At 40.5% G+C, this 16,902-nt stretch overlaps 1 protein-coding gene across 1 annotated transcript; it reads left to right on the forward strand.

The window, feature by feature from the left end:
* The first annotated feature begins 884 nt into the window (after nucleotides 1-884).
* Nucleotides 885-16,791, forward strand: cabp4 (calcium binding protein 4). Its single transcript, XM_070920853.1, has 8 exons — nucleotides 885-940; nucleotides 1,484-1,585; nucleotides 1,908-2,043; nucleotides 7,821-7,851; nucleotides 8,270-8,413; nucleotides 12,838-12,947; nucleotides 14,623-14,770; nucleotides 16,663-16,791. The coding sequence occupies exons 1-8, from the start codon at nucleotides 885-887 to the stop codon at nucleotides 16,689-16,691; spliced, it is 756 nt and encodes a 251-aa protein (XP_070776954.1). The 3' UTR covers nucleotides 16,692-16,791.
* Nucleotides 16,792-16,902: the final 111 nt, after the last annotated feature.

Genomic DNA, 16,902 nt, shown 5'->3' on the forward strand with positions numbered 1-16,902 from the left:
AGTCCTACACATGTGATTGTCATTCACATCCTTTTTTTTCTTTCTCTTTCCCATCTTCCTCTATCTTACACTCCTGTCTTTTCATTTTTTCATACCATTCTTCCTCTCCGCACCTTTGATCCATTCATCTCGGCTGTTACGAGCTTCCCACCCACTCGTACACTTTGTGTATCGTTTGGGTGTGTGTCCTCTTGTCCAAATTAATCCGCCTCTGAATTAGATTGGAGTGATTCCTCCTCCCTCTCCCTCAAGACGGAGTTGTCATACTATAAACATCACTCTTGTCTCTTGACGTATTTTAATTGAATCATTGTTTATATTTTTATATGAACAATGAAGTAACTGACAGTTTGCAATGTGAGAGGGGTCACTCATATTGATCATCTCCTGACTCCACCGTTCCCCTCAGCTCTACAGAGTATTTTAGCATCTTTAAGCTAATTGTTTTGAGTCTCAGTCTCCTGGTTTTAGTGAAAAAGCTCTTAGTGATAAATTTACTGTACACTATCTGCTCAGCACCGAATTGCAGATAGACAAAGTTAGACACTTGCCGGTGAACATAGTGTAAGATTAAACAAACTAAAAAGCCAGATATTTCCCTCACTGGATTTAAATTCATCAGGTTGCCAGAAACACGACTGCAAATGAAAGCTAACGATGCTCCTTGTCTTATGGACGTTACTCAAATGTGTGATAGCATATTTGCTGCTGTATAACAATTTTATTAAGGTGTTCAATTATGGATGCAGCTTGTTTTGCCCAAAATGCACATTTTGGAATCAGACTCTCGTTTTTTATCTCTTTTCACTGTTCAATTAGGAGATTTCTTGTTCTTTCCCCACACTCACATCCCTCTCCACATTTATCTTTTTCTTCCATCCAGGATGTCTATGAAAAGCGCAAAGGGAGGAGCAGAAAGTAGACCATCGTCTGCTGCCAGGTCAGTGAGATCTAACTAAAAGTGGTGGAGAAAATGAATAGGGAATGAATACACTTAAAAAGTCAAATTAACAATTTAATTAAAAGCTAAGTCAAGAGGTGAGATTGGAGTGATGATTAAACATTACATCACTCCAAATGACAATTTTGGGCTCCAACATAAACAAGACCTATCGGCACATTTATTTCTTATACAGTAAAGAGTGAGCAATTTCATGTAGAGAAAGAAGGACACAGGAGAGATAGTTTAGCCTGTTTTAGAAAGATGTTCACATTTTTCCAGAGTTTCTGGGTAATACAGTCCGTTTAACCTCCAAAAATTCAAACAATTGTCTCCCATTGCTGCTGCTGTCTATCAGCAGTCTGAATCCATCTTAACTTCCTCAGCAGGTGGGTCCATCCATATGCCAAGCCACAGCTCAGTGTTGTTGATTTTTATCATTGACATGAGAATTCTTAATTTAATTTTTAATTTTAAAGTGTTAATATTAATTGCGAGACATTAAGTGCACTTTGAACTGATTAAGGCTTCCTTCTCTCCTAGCATGTCTCCACGAGGGGGAAGGGGAGCGGCAGCTGGCAGATCACCCGCTACTGCGAGATTCAAAAACAAGGCCCTTCAACTCAGCCTCTCCAAGAAATTCTGGTTATTATCTTTCTGTTTCTAATCAACATTGATTAGGACAAGGGGTGTGGGCTGTGTAGATTTGTGCACCCAATTAGTGCCATCGATTGGTGCATCCTCTGCAAAACAAGCTTTCAGAATTTCAAACTAGCCTTCCCCAGAAACCTTCGTTTTTCTAGCGACTGACGTACCAATGACGTCAGCTGACGCAGTTATGTCAAGGAAGGCTAGATGGAGTAATCACCGAAAAGGCACTTACGTGTGTTTGTTTAAGTAAGTTAAGAGGGCCTGGCTTTGATGATGACAGCTCTCAACACTTGGCACACAAATGCACACTTCACAGCTCAAAGTCGCCTTCGGCCCAGGGGAAGGACTCTAGCAGTGATGACGAGAGTCGCCGGCGCGGTAAAAGGAGCCTCAGCAACAGCTCGGCGGTGGCCGCTGCCTACATCTCCTACCTCAATAAGCTCTTTGGACAGGTCAGTTCAACAGCATGTTACCACATTACTCTCATGCATGTTGTCACAGCCCTAACGCACGTGTTGGTTACAAGTAGGGTAACTCCAAAAAAGCAATTTGAGCTTCCTGTTTTATAGAAACCATCATCAGGAGCAGGTGTCAGGAAACAGCATCTAATAAATGGCAGGTGTGACAGCTGATTGCTCAGTTGCATCAATTAAGCTGATGATGTCACTACATGTCACTGCAAACACCCAATGCTCTCAACGTCATGTAAATTGTTTCCTGACACGTCTAAATGTTCCTGAGAGACCGTTCTCCCACAGCATCAGTCATAATGACATATCATGTTTACGTTCAAGTGACAAAGCCCTCTAGCAGCCGTAGTAATTATGAGTCTTGACCGTCAGGAGCATAGGAGGGAGTCAGTTGTCGTTATTATCGAGCGACCACAGAGAGAGGAGGTCGGGGTGGATGGATGGGGTCGACAAAACATCTGACTTTAACATGGGGTACCATTGTTCGTTTCCCATTTCCTACCATGAGTCAACTGTGGTGTCTTTCACCCAAGACCACGATTGTTCCGATGCCGTTTTCTCAATCAAGACAAACAGGGCAGAGCTGTGATTGGCTGTCCATTCATTCAGACCAAAGCAACTCCTGCAAAACTGCCACAATGAATTGGAATTAAATGAAAATGAACAACAATAGATGTAATTGTGAAAAGAATCAGAGTTAAGTAAGCTGAGGGTTTAAAACTTTATTTGTGTCATTTCACAATTTTATGGTTTTATTATATGTTTTGTCTGTATTTATACTATTCTTATTTATTCACTTTATCTTGTACATTTGGGTCTCCGCAAAGAAAGGTCGATAAAGTGCAGGTTTATAAACTGAGTCACAGCTGAAAAAAACTAACATTGACTTTAAAGTTACACAGAACAGAGTTGCAAAATTGATCCATTTGTTCAGCTGGTTCTAAGTGGTAACTATCGATTGAAAATATAAACACTGGTTGTAGCTGTTTGGAGTGAATGATGACAATCTGAAAATGCCCTGTTTGCAAACCAGTAATTGCTGATAGGTCAAATGACCGTGGGAAGTCAATATCATTACCCACCTGAATTAAAGTCAAACATCTCATCAGGACTCTGGACTATTACCTCATCCTCTAAATCTAAAAAAACATCCTTTCAAAGGAAGTCACTCCAATAATTCCACTTCACAGATAATTTACTGTCTGGACACTGGGCTGGCTTCCATTAATGCTCTGGTTGGTTAAGTGAAGCTTTGGCTCTGCTCATGCCTGATACCCTGATCCCAGATTGCTGTAGGGCATCACAGAATATTTGGGGAAATGACAAATGGAAATGAACCAACAAATCCAGCCAGCTCAATGGCACCTTCGCCATTTCTGTTAAAAGTTGATTTATATAAAGAAAGCATAAGTTACAGAATATGTTTAACTGTAGTATAAGATGTAATGGTTTGTTTTGGCATACAGTATGTTCAGCCCTGGAATCAAGAGGATTGGTGTAAACTAACAATAACAATAAACAGTGTAGGAGGTTGTGGGAGACAGAGAGGGAGACTGTGGCTACATGGTTGTGTCTTTGAATGGAGAAAATGGATGTGGATCAGATCCAGGATGTTAATGAGACTGACTTCAAAACTCTTCAGTCTTTTGTCAAGGACAGAACCCTGAATGGCAAATACCCATTAAAATAATTGGTGGGATGGACAGTAATTACAAGGACTTATTCTATGTTCCAAAAACGTATAAAATTGAAAAGCTAAAACTTCACGTGCAGAAGGTCAAAAGTATTTATTTCAAAAATTCAAGATGTCAATATATTAGTAGTACTTACCTACAGTGTATATGGGAGGTTCAGAGTCACTTCCATCAAGGAAGTGACCACTTATAGCAAATGGTTATACAGAACTGACAGAAAAGACTCTGAAGGAGCACTCAAAGATTTTGAGCAGCAACAAAGAAACTGACCGGCTACTAACTACGTAAACTATGTTTTAATAAACATAAATGACAATATAAGGAGGAGGTTGGGGCAGTGTAGGGAAGTGCAGAATTATCACACTGTACACCTGCATTGTTGTGTGATAATAAATCTAATTACTCAAAAAAAAGCAAACGTTCCCTTGGCCGCAATGTAGATTTTTAGTGTAGCTGGTAGATTTGACAAGGCCTGTTTGTATATTATACACTGTATGTTTATACATTTACATCATTCTACTTTTCATCAAACATCATAATGTGTGTGAATTTGAGGCCGCAAGGGCTCAGTTGTCCCAACATCCATGTTTTAAGTAATTATTTCATAGAAATTCTAGATTTTTATAGGTTTTTTAGGAACTTTATTTGTGCCTTACTCCACAAAAATACATTTTCTGTATAATAGTGATAATGGAGACTCATTAGTCACATCAAGGGCCTTTTGTTCAATCACTTCCTCTTTTATTTTGTATTGGTCCCTTATATGTGTTCTCATTCAGAGTACTTTCTAGAATTACATGGGATATTATTGTTGTTGTTGTTGTTATTATTAGGATTATTATATAGGATGAAACTCATAAAACATCCTTTTAATCGTTGAACCGTGTGGGACTCTGGTGAGACCTTATTACAAAGCAGAGCCAAAGGCTTTTCCATAAATGCCTTCATCACAGGAAAGGGATTTACTGTAAGAGATAACAGAGAAATCTACGCCAAGGGGAGTTGTGTGCCTGTGAACGTTTTAATTATGTTTCATAACTAGATTTCTTAATAACTAATGGGGCCGTTTCATTGTTTTAAAGCAATTTATCGGACTTGAAAACCGTTTCACACTGACCTTGGGCTACTGTGGACTTCCCTTCCACATCCTTCCCTGAGTTACTACCTCACCTGCCATAACGGATCTGCTTTGTTTTACTGTGACAGTCCCTGGTTTGAATTTACTAGTAGCCAGGTAGAGAGGTCTGCGTCGCATCCACAGGATAGAGGACACGCTGTTTTGGTTGCCGCCCTGACACTGAAGCAGGGAGACCATCCATCCTGCAGCAGTCCTAATCCCTGCCTCACCACAAGTATTAATAACCCCCTTAGCCAGGTTCACTGTCAGTCCTCATTAGATCCAACTGAAGAAGGGGCCGGGAGAGACAAATGGCTAAAGAAAAACAATTGATGCATTTACATGTCAGAGGCACAGAGAGACAAATGTGAAGCAGAATGGACTGTACTCATCAATCAGTAATGCATGTGCATACTGTAACTGCATGCTGAAGTGTCTCTTCTATGCGTCTGTGTGAAGTATCCGCATACCTCTCCTATGTGTTCATGCGTCATGCAGTAGGCTGCTCAATGGGCCATGTGAAGGCAGACAGAATGAAATTAACTGTTAATGGGCTCTTTCTGACGGATGAATTGAGAGTCTGCATGGCATGCTGTCTAATCCTTTCTGGATGAAAAAAAAAAAATCCAATTAATGTGTTGACCTTGCTATCTAAATATGCCCTTGTAGGCTGGAGGAGCCTGTGCAGGGTAAACAACGGTTCTGGACTCTGAGCAACTGAGGGCTTTTTTTTATGCTGCAGCATCAAAAGTCATATTAAAACTTAAGAGGTTTATATAAATCATAAGTGTTTTAATATTTGAGCCAGAGCACACGTAAAGTGAGATAACTCTTGATGCAATTGCGTCCTGGCATTGCATTCGTGTTTCGAGTCTGTTGGCAGTATTATACAGTGAATAATCATTGGAACGGCTGCCATGTGGCACAGCTTCCAAATAAACCATGGAGGCCTCTCCTTTTCCTGAAGCTATTGTGCACTTGAGCAGTATGACCTTGTATGATTTATGTATTAGCCACCCTGAGTGCCAACATGTATTAAGAGGAAAATATTACACTTCTCTTTGCATTTCACTTCCACTGCTGCTCTGATTTGCCGTTTTCATCTCTCACTTTTTCAGAACAACTGAAGGTTGAAACATCCTTTTCTTTCATAAAAGTAGAAACAAAGTGATGGCAACAGACACTTGATTAGAAGCAAAGGTCCTACACACAAATGTAAAAGCATAGAAGTAAGGAGGGCATTGGCATCAAAAAGATTAAAAGATCAAGGGTCAAACACTTGAAGTTAATGCATTCAAACTATTTTAACATTCAAAGCTGTCGATCTCCAAACGATGTTCGAACAATGCAACGTATCATTTCATGTAAAACCTCAAAAAGGTAGTTGCTATAGCAATTAGATATATGTGATGAGGTAAAAAAGGCAAACTTTCCCTCTGAAATACAGTGAAATAAAAGTAAATTCTGGCATAATAGAAATATTATGTAAAATACCAGCACTGAACATGGATAGATATAATTTGTTACTTCCACCTCTACTAGTGTGTCTTTATCTCACAGTTTCTGAATTCTATTGAGCCTCAATATTTTTCCTTACTGCATGAAAGTGACGAAGAAAAAGCCCACAGCAGATTTCTGCTCTCAATAATGAGCACTTTTATACGCCTGGTTGTCAGTCTTGTTTCTTTGAACTTATAGATATCCTCCGGCTTGTGGCTCTTTGTGCTAAGCGATATCTCCATATGTCAGACTCGGTTGCTCTATACGAAGATGACTGAGTTTGCATGTTTCTTGCTTCCCCTGTGGATGTGATGAGGTTTCTGTAGAAGAGTTGCACATTGCTTGCAAAGCCTTAGAGTCAAGATGCTGTTTGGCACACGCGTGATTTAAAAAAGAAAAAAAAGGCATCTTACTAAAGACACATTGTCTCATTGCTTTTAAAGGATGATTCATGATCTTTTAACATTGAAGCTTTACATATGTTAATTAAACATGCTTACAAAGGCTAATTAGAGCATTGTTTCAAGGACTGATGCATGTGATATGTGACATCACATTTTGTTTATGAACACATTTATGGGCAACATACTGTATAGTGTTGTTTCTTGCCTGAGAATATGCATTTTTACAGTATTGCAACTGATAACCAACTTATAATGTGCTTTCTAATCAAAATGATCTGTCTGCAACCAGTGGAATATATTAACATATTGTTATTTTAAGCCCTTAGCACACCTAAATTTCACTGCGATCCATTACTCTTAATGACTGTCTATGTGGAGGTTTTGTTCATAGCTCCTAGCTTTGCCTCAACTTCCCTCAAAACACATGAAAAGGGGAGAAAGATGGAGAAAGAGAGGGAGAGATCACCCTGAGCAAATGTCAAAACAAGGCAGAGAATACTGAACGCTTCACACACAAGTCTATATGCAAATGACATGTCTTGTGTCTGTGCAGGCAAAGTGTATACGTGTGTGTGTATCTGTGTCTTAGTTTACATGTATCTATGTTTCTTTGCGGCAGTGCAATGTTTGTGCAACTCGCTGTCACATGGTTTGTGCGTGGGCGTGTGTTTGTATACACACAGACTGAGCTTACTGGTGTCCCTCAGGATGCTGCGGATGTAGAGCATGTGTGTGTGTGTGTGTGTGTGTGTGTGTGTGTGTGCGTGGATGTAGGAGTGTGTGGTATTGTGTCATTTTGCAAATTAGAAAGACATGTCGCTGGGTGAAATCCCATTAGAGTTTACTGTCAGCATGCGGCAGTGTTGACATGATATGCATGTTATTCTAATTTGGTAGTCAAAAACAGATTATCACTGGAGTATTTCTCAAGAGAATTTGCTGTTTTAAAGCCACCCTGATTTTACATCCCGTCCTCCTCGATGCTGTCTTGTAATTATTTCCACTGTCTTTTTTTTTTCTTGTCCTTTCTTCTCTGCTCCACAGGAGAGAGAGCTGATGCCAGAGGAGTTAGATGGTAAGATGTTGTTGGTGTAATTACGATGCAAACACATGATAAATTACTCGTCGACGGTACCGCTCTATCAATCGCATTGATATTTTCTCCTGTTAAGCTCGCTCCTCTTCGTGATTCATGTGAGAGATTGGCGGTTTTTCAGACTGCCTTGAAATGTTGTTGGCCAGTGACTCAGAGCTACAAAATCAATTAAGGCTGTATGTAACTCACTGCTCTTGAGAGCTGGCTGTAGTTCAGTCTACTTACAGAAAACTTTGTTCAAAGTGTAACTTTCAGCATCTGTGCACACTGTGTTTGTATGCGTGTGTGTGTGTGTGTGTGTGTGTGTGTGTGTGTGTGTGTTTGACTCATGGGAAAAATATTTTACCCTACTTTACGGTTTGTTGCCATTGCTGTAATTTGTTTGTCTGTCTGTCAGAGCTGCAGGTGGCCTTTAAGGAATTTGACTACGATGCGGATGGCTTCATCCATTACAAAGACATCGCCGACTGCATGAGGACCATGGGCTACATGCCTACAGAGATGGAGCTCATCGAGATCATCCAGCAAATCAAGATGAAATGTGTGTATTTATCTGCTTATGGGTGTGCGAGTGTAGTTTTCATTTCTTCCTCGGTGGTTAAAGTATGTGTGCATGATTGATGGGTCTTTCTGAAGCGAGCAGGTGTGAATGCGTGAGTAATGTGTCTACGTGTGTTGCACAAGCACGTGTGCTTGTATACGTGCACATTCCTTCCTATGAGACCGCGAGGAACTGATGTTTGTCTTTGAAGTTGGGGACATTCTAGACATTTTAGCAGACTGATTAATGGCCCTCACGCCTGCCGTGTGCAGGGGTGTGTGAGTGTGAGTCTGCATGAAGAAGTGTGTGTTTAGTTTGAGATCTAACTTTGCTCCCTCTGCTCTTAATGAGGGTGTGTTTGTCTTTGCTGTCTTCTTTGAATGATCAAGTATAGATCTGTGAGTGGTTAGTGTTCAGAGTTTAAGGTGAATCACCATTGCATTGATTTCTGCTGCCACGAGCCTGGAGAGCCAGTTCCTGTAACACCTACCTAGTGTCAGAGTCAGAGCAAGGTTTGAAAATGTGAACAAACCCACAGTATGAGCGCCTGCCAAGACTTTACATAAACCCTCAATGGACACGCAGGACCTAGACACATGGAGCATGCTATCAGTGTGATGTTTTGTAATATCCTAATTAAGACATCATGAATGCAGAAATCCAGCTGCATTTACGCACAATATAAACTATGCCAGTAGCACACCTACACTGCATCAGCACTATTTTTTTTTTTTTTTTTCGATGTGTATGTGTTTACCATTTGAGTAAATGGAACAAATTCTTACAAATGAAAAGTTGGATTCTTATGCACTAAAGTGCTCATCACCACTTTTCAGCATTACTCTGTAACTGTCAGTACACCATGACATCACTGTTGGGTGTGGTTACAGGTGATAGAGAGCACAACTTAAATGAAATTGCATGTTTTTGTCTCCATTGAGAAAAAAAATCCAAAACCAAAATGGGAAAAATGTATATTTTACATGATAGTTTTGCATTATTTTATCAGAATACCGAACACATAGATGAAGAACGTAGATGAAGAACTGAAGCTTTGAATAACAACCACATTAGCTTTCCTGCTAAAATCTCCTTCTTATCTAACTTACAAACATGATCACGTCTCGTCCTGCACTTTAGGTAATGTCAGTTTGCAGTGCACTTTTCTTCGGTGAATGTTTAGATAGCCAATTATCTGCTCAGCTGCAGCACATTAATAAACAGCATGTAACTTACCTGCAAATGTCACTTTGGTCCTTTCAGACGCTGATGTGGTTCTTACTCTTCCCTATCACTGCTAAAAAACACTTTCTGCCCACGACTTGTAAGCTACAGCACAACTTTCTTTAGTTTGTCTCTCTCGTCCCTGCTGGTGTTCAGTACCGGAGCTCAGCCAGCCAGCTGGTGTCAATCAAACACAGACACCCACTTACCCCTCCAGCTCACTGAGACAAAAAGCAGCGTTTCCCCCATATGTCTATGGCATAGACCTTTTTGTCTTAAAAATAAAAGCTATTAAAGATACATTCACATTCATTATTTCTGACTGCCAAAAGGAATGAGTGATTGTGATTTCAGTGGGACTCTAAGTTACTTTTTAAAGCATAATTTCTCTGATATATGTTCTTACTTATCTCTAATGGTATCTAGCCTTGCAGACAGTTTTGGTTTCAGTTTCCTACTGAAGAAATAGTCCTTATGTTAACTGTTGACAAGATGCTCTGCGGATCAGAGTAATGGGGACATTGTTTTTGGGAAGGGATGTTGTTGTAGAACGTCTTGTCATTTCTCGATGCTGTAAGCACCACACAAAAGAAATATAGTATATATAGTATTTCACTTCCATTGTACTGGTGTGGAGTCAAACATCTTAGACATAGCCAACTCAAAATGTAGGCAAATGAAATCAAACATGGAAAAACACCATTAGAGATAAGTAATTTATTTTATTTATATTTTTTTTTTGCAATTGGCTGAACCAACCCTTTAACCAGGTGTGTGCAATGTAACATAGTGTTGACCCCCCCCCCCCCCCCCCCCCCCCCCGGAAATATTTAACTGCAGCTAATAATAATGAGCAAAATATTGGACCTTGGGTCCACAGTGTAATTGTTTGGCCACAAAAACAGTTGCATCACGTTGGATACAGTGAGGCAGTGTTTCTCAGCTGTGATCCTCAGGGACCAGAGTGCAGCTGGCTTCTGTCCTACCAGCTAGTTAATTAGATGCACCTGGAGTCTCAGGTGTAAATAATTTCCAGATTAGATACAACAGCGAGGATCTAGAAAACCAGCCACTGCTGCGGTAACCTCACCGAAAAGTCTCATAAATATCCCCATCTGATGTGCAGCGTAGCGAAAGGTGACAGAACACAAAGCACAAACAACTGTTGTTAAAGCCTACAGAGCCCAAATCCTTGTAAAGATTTCCAAAAATAAGCACATCATGCTGAATTAAAGGGAAATGTGCGACTTTACCGCTTGATGTATTGTTGCAGCCATAAGAACGCATTTGAATTATAAGCTTTACACACTAGAACTTTATATCTCAACCTTAAAAGAGAACTATTAGAGAAATATTCAGAACATGGGGGCTTTGGTGGTGGTTACTACATTTTATATTTTACGCTATGTTTCATACTGTGTAATATGAATTATTCATCTGCTCAGTGATGCCTTAATTTGACCCATAAGGTAGAATGAACTTAATCTCTGTAGCGTAATCCCTATAGAGCCATTAATACCATGAAATTCAGTCTTTTTTATCTAACTAGCATTGCATTATCAATTAAAAGAATAATAATCAGACTTTTGGGAGAATTTTTCTACTCCATGATTATAGACTGACCCACTTAAGGCGCAGAAATTTTTCAAGGCGGTGTCAGGAATCCCCCACAGACTGCAGCTCCACAAGGGTAAACCCAGTCAGCCAAAATAAAAAAACAAAGTACAGTACCTTGAGGCAAGTATGAAAATTGTTCAAAATCATAGAATTAATGATCTTTAGTTTCAGAATCCTTCAGCTGCGGCTGTAACTAGTACATGACAGCTCAAGCCATTAGTTTCATGATTCAGCACCAGTAAAAGTGTTTTCCATGCAAGCAGAGTTTGCCATAGTTTGATTTTCATCCTCAACAGTCCTGTGACTGAGCTCTGATTAAATGTTTTGAACCACAAAATGACCGCATGGCTTTATTGAAGTAGTCTTTCACATCCACCAAGGCCCAGATAATGAAAACAGGCCGAGCCTATTGGTCTACACTATCAAATAAGCCTGTCTTTTGTTCAACTAATAACATGAGCCTTCCCATTGTATCGGTCTGTTTTGATAATTACCATGGGGATCAAACAAAACAAAGCTGGTTCTAACTGGGTTGAAGGAAGCATAGTGAGCACATAGCTGAATGCACTGTTGCAGCTTCCATGCACCGAGGACATTCATGAACCTTTCGAAGACAAGCTTGATATTCAGGAAGGCCAGGTGCAGTACTACTACCTTTACTTAAGTACTGCATTCTAGTACAATATTGAGGTACTGAAGTTGTACCAGTATTTGTACTTTGAACATTTCTGTTAGGTACTGTAGGTACGTACAGCTGCAGGTACATCATCATCATTGGAAGGCAAAGGTGTTTACAGCTAAACTGTGGTTTTGCTACTTTAACTTAAAACGTCACACATCAATATTTTTGTATTAACAATGGATAGCCTAGTGTGAAAGGGGTCACTCAGTGATGAACCCACAGAGAGTTATCACCAACTTTGCAGTCCCCCTTAGCTCTACAGAGAGTTTAAGCTTCTTCTTTCAGCTCATTGTTTTGGTTTTTATGCTCCCCAACTTTACTGTCTTGGTTTAGTTTTATCCCTCTCATAATTATTGTTTTTGGCTGCATGGCACCCTTTTTTCAGTGAAAAAGCTGACCTGTCCGGCACCAAATTGAAAACAGAGCGACAAGCTGGTAGCTAAAGAGCCAGATATTTCTCTCAGGGGTTGGTGGAGACCAAAACTGAGCTAAAAGGAGAGTGAATATTGGATTTACAAACACTAGGTCACCAGAAACATGACTCCAAATGAATGCTAATGTTACTACTGCATGTGTAAATAAGCAACTGTTTGCTAATATGTTCACCATGATGACTTTACAAGGTGATAATATGTCAGTGTTGTGCTTTTAGCTCCCCAAAAAAGAACAATTAACCTATCATTAATACGATTTTAATACTTCTTCCACCTCTGTTACTAAGCAGATAATGACACAATAGATCTACTGTAGGCGCCAATATCCTCTGACACCTTAATGCTTAATGCATGAATCCACATGTCTCGCACAGACTCTCCAGGCTCCAGGAAGGCTTGGAAGTTATTGCTTGGTAGTCAACCTGTGCATGTGTGGGTCTCCATCTATGTGTGTGTCCTTTCTGCAGGGGGTGGTCATGTAGACTTTGATGATTTCTGTGAGCTAATGGGGCCGAGGATGCTGGCCGAGACGGCTCACATGGTCGGACTGAAGGAGCTCCGCTGTGCCTTCAAACAGGTACGAGGTCCCCGGCTGGAGACTCTAAAGAAGTCTGACTTCAAGCAAGCGAAAGGGGTAACTATGACAGGTTTTTTGAAGTGTGCAACAGGACCTTTCCTTAGAGAGTGCCAAGAGTGCATGGTTGTAAACAAGTCCGCAGGAAGAGGGGAAGCTGGCTATGAATGCAGAAGAAAGAGGTTTAAGGGGAAGGGGAAATATTCACATTGAGTTTTTATGAAGCCTGGTCCCTGCCATCCAAAGAGCCACCATTTATATTCTATATTTGTCTCACCTTTGTGCTTATTAGACATGCCTATTTTATTTGAAATTCTCTGGTGCCTCATTGGTCTGGAGGAAATATCTATTGAGTTGCTGTCTTTGACATCAATACAGAGGCAGGAACACGAGTGCTGAATTGATTGTCCCCCAAAAGCCAAGCCCTGGTGTGACGTAGTCTCTGACCAAGCAAAACAAATGAGGTGATCATGTTATTTATAATCTCAGCTTCACACACCTGAGTTCATCCATTTAACACATTACAGCATGATAGGATTTTAATGGTTACTGCAGACAACACTGATTATGTGTTTTTAATAGTTATAACTGGAAAGTGTACAATATGCTACTGGGATTCATTTATCTATATTATAAATTGAGCCTCATGCATTTACGAATTTGGCTCGTATGAAAAGCAAGGGGGAATTGGACATTGGCTGCACAGCAAAGTAATTTATGTCACTGTGATGGCAAATTGATATTTAAATTCTGTACCAGTTATGGTATGTAGAATGTGCTTTCTACATGGAAATATCTAGTTGTTCACTTCAAAAAGTCACACTGTCAGGAGCTATAAAGCAAATTGTGTCAATTAAATAACCCACCCTGGACTGATCTTGAACTGCAGTGGTATTACAGTGATCTTTGTAACAACATTTATATCTCTATCTTCTTCCTGAACCAGCTGGGCTACTTGATAGATCAATAAAAGAGAATGCTGCTCTGTTCATGGATCACACATATTAAGCTTTTTAACTGTATTATCTATTTTGAGAAAGCAAGGTCACATGGTCATCTGCCATTGTATCTGGAGCTTATTCATCCCACGTGCGTCATCGACAAGGTCCTGCGTAGTGCCGTCAAAGGCCAGAAATTCACATGTTCTGATGTTTGAATCCGTTTGCGGAGAGTAATGAACTGGCTCTCAACTCCACTACTTCTGAACAGAAACTTCTGCAACTTCATAGCATAGTCTACTTTCTGAACGATTTTTCAACTCATCCCAACTCCTCATAGTCACTTCAAAAGTCTTTCGCACTCATGAGTCAGCATTGCCCTGTCTGCAGACACAAGCTGTTTTCAGACTTCCAGTCTCCTCGTGCAGTCATGTTGTAACTACTGTAAATGGCAAACTCAATACTTTTTTTGTAATGCATGATCTGTGAACCTCTGTTTATGGCTCTTGATTAATTCTTCTCCCTCTGTCTTTATTGCTCCTCCTCTACTCATTACATCATACTGTATTCAATCTCTCCACCCTCCTCACTAGTCCAGAAGCATAATGCTGTTGGTTCCTTCTCTGTTCCTTGTGTCACCTCTAATCCTCTTCACCTATGATCTATTTATTAGTCTCTCCTCACTCACTACATGTTCATGTCTCCACTTCCTTGTTCTCCACTAACCGTACATGCTGCAGTTTGACTGTGATGGTGATGGAAAGATCACGATGGATGAGCTGAAGGAGGGCATGAAGACCCTCCTGGGGGAGAAGCTGAAGAAAGGCGAGCTGGAGGAGATCCTCTCCGACATTGACCTCAACAAAGACGGCAACATTGACTTTGATGGTGAGCAGTTGGGGACTTGGGGGGATAAATGTGTGGTCGGGGAGTGGATAGACTCCAGGCAAGGTGTGAGAGGACATTATTACAATTAATAAAATGCAATGATAAAACATTGAGACAGGAGGGCGGCTACTTCTGCATTGTCAGAGGGTCCATGACAAGACTAACTAATTCCCATCTAAATGCAACTTACACAACAACAAAAAATTGTTATTTGATAATGAAATACATACACACATATTTGTGTTAAGGAGGAAAATAAACCACTATAAGGACTACAATGGTTGTGATGCTGATCTTTAGTAAATTTAAAATAACCAGCAAGTGGCCCATCCTGAGTCAGTTGCAGTTGAGAAAAATATACCGTTGAGCTTTCTGCTAATCCAGTAGTAATAGCCTTAGCATCTGGTACAGTTTAGTATCATTCATGAGAACACATTTGGAACATGATGGATGTGGTGTCGATGAAGGGCAGACTCAAAAGGCTGGGAACCGCTGGTATACAGTAAGGAAGAGCGAACAAGAGAGGACCATGGAGAGGACAAAGCAGAGGAGTCAGTGAATCTATCTGGAATGGGTTGAGGATGAAGGAGACAGTAGGAGAAAATGAGTAAGAAATGAGGCGGGAAGAGGGCGAGATGGGAAAGGCAGGATGGTTAAGTCAAGGTGGGTTGGCAATCCAATCTAATCAGTAGTGCATTAAGCCAATCAATACACATGCCTGGACACCTGTCACATGTTACACGAAGAGCACACACTGTTGGACAGCTCAAGGACTTTGCAGATATGTCATTACCACGTGTTACCTCACAAGCAAAATAAACAATACAATGGGACACAATCACACACATAAACACATACACGTCGATGCGCACGCGTGCAGGCGCCATCAACATACATGCATGTTAGTGCGATTGCAGGCTGCAGCATAGAAGGGGCGTGGGTGTGATCCTGTTTGTCTTGTCTCAGCAATCCAATCAATTACAATTATTGGGAACATATGAAGAGGCGTGTCAGTCTTAGAAGGGATCAATAAGCAGGTGCTCCTCGTTATCATCAATTAGCCCCTGGGGCAGCGTTTGAGTGTACCCGTCCCTTTTAGCCACATGGGCAGAAAACACGGCAGCTGTGAAAGGATCACTCTGAATATCCAGGTGTCAGGTCAAACTCAAGTGTAAGGACGACTAGGACCAAGCTGTTCCGCTCGGTTTACTTCTTTGTGTAGAGAATGGTTAGAGGAGCACCTCAAGAGATAATGTTAGTGGGTTAATCTGGAATTAAGCTTTAGTACTCAGTCAATCAATAGATTCTCACCTACAATCAGACGTCTTTCAGAGCAAAGCGCTCCAGGAAGTCAATGGGAAATGGAAGACATGATTGATTGGATGGATTTAGTGACACCTGCCTTAAGCTATCTGCAGCTAGAGTTTCATAGACAGGACAAATCAATAGCTGTCTTGATTGACAAGTGAATCTACAATAATGTGTACAGCGAACTGAAACAAGTGGTAATCAAACTGATTACTGATTACAAGAAGAGATGAACAGAGCCCGGACACTGGCAGTCGGCATAATGGAGTTGTTAACCTTTTAAATCTAGGACTGGGTTTAATACCTTTATCTTGCTTCAACAACAGGAAAAACAACGAAACTGCCATTGTCCTCTCTCCTGTTTTTTTTTTTCTTTGACATATCACCCCATCGCCACTTCAATTTTTCATTAACTTGGTGATAATGGAAACATTTTGTCATTACATCACACCATGAGCTGTGTTAGTTTCTTGTGCAATTTCATTGTGGCTGATAATGATGTGGCTCATGCTGTCCTGTTATGATATTAGAGCGTCGTTAGTCCTTATCGGTGGATCTGCTGCCGTCTCTGTCTCCCTCTGCAGAGTTTGTTATGATGCTTTCTGCACGATGACCTCTGATGGAAGAAGATGGAGCACACAACGCTGGATTCATGAGCCGTCTACCAACTCGTGAACACTTGTCTTCTTCCGGCTGTTGTAATTCTCTTTCTGTGACTTGTGTTTGAAATGATTGTAAATACATAACAGAGTCAAAGAGATCTGTTAATATTTTCCTAATAAAAGTTGAAGTTGAGTAAGTGCAGAGGGTAAAGGGTGAGTTAT

Source organism: Enoplosus armatus, chromosome 2, assembly GCF_043641665.1.
Source record: "Enoplosus armatus isolate fEnoArm2 chromosome 2, fEnoArm2.hap1, whole genome shotgun sequence".
Lineage (NCBI taxonomy): Eukaryota > Metazoa > Chordata > Actinopteri > Centrarchiformes > Enoplosidae > Enoplosus > Enoplosus armatus.

Bases quoted from the DNA above. Each gene is read 5' to 3' on its own strand.
- cabp4 (XM_070920853.1), top strand. From the start codon at position 885: ATGTCTATGAAAAGCGCAAAGGGAGGAGCAGAAAGTAGACCATCGTCT. The intron at 2,044-7,820 runs GTCAGTTCAACA...TCTGCTCCACAG, and splicing joins TCAATAAGCTCTTTGGACAG to GAGAGAGAGCTGATGCCAGA. The intron at 12,948-14,622 runs GTACGAGGTCCC...TACATGCTGCAG, and splicing joins TCCGCTGTGCCTTCAAACAG to TTTGACTGTGATGGTGATGG.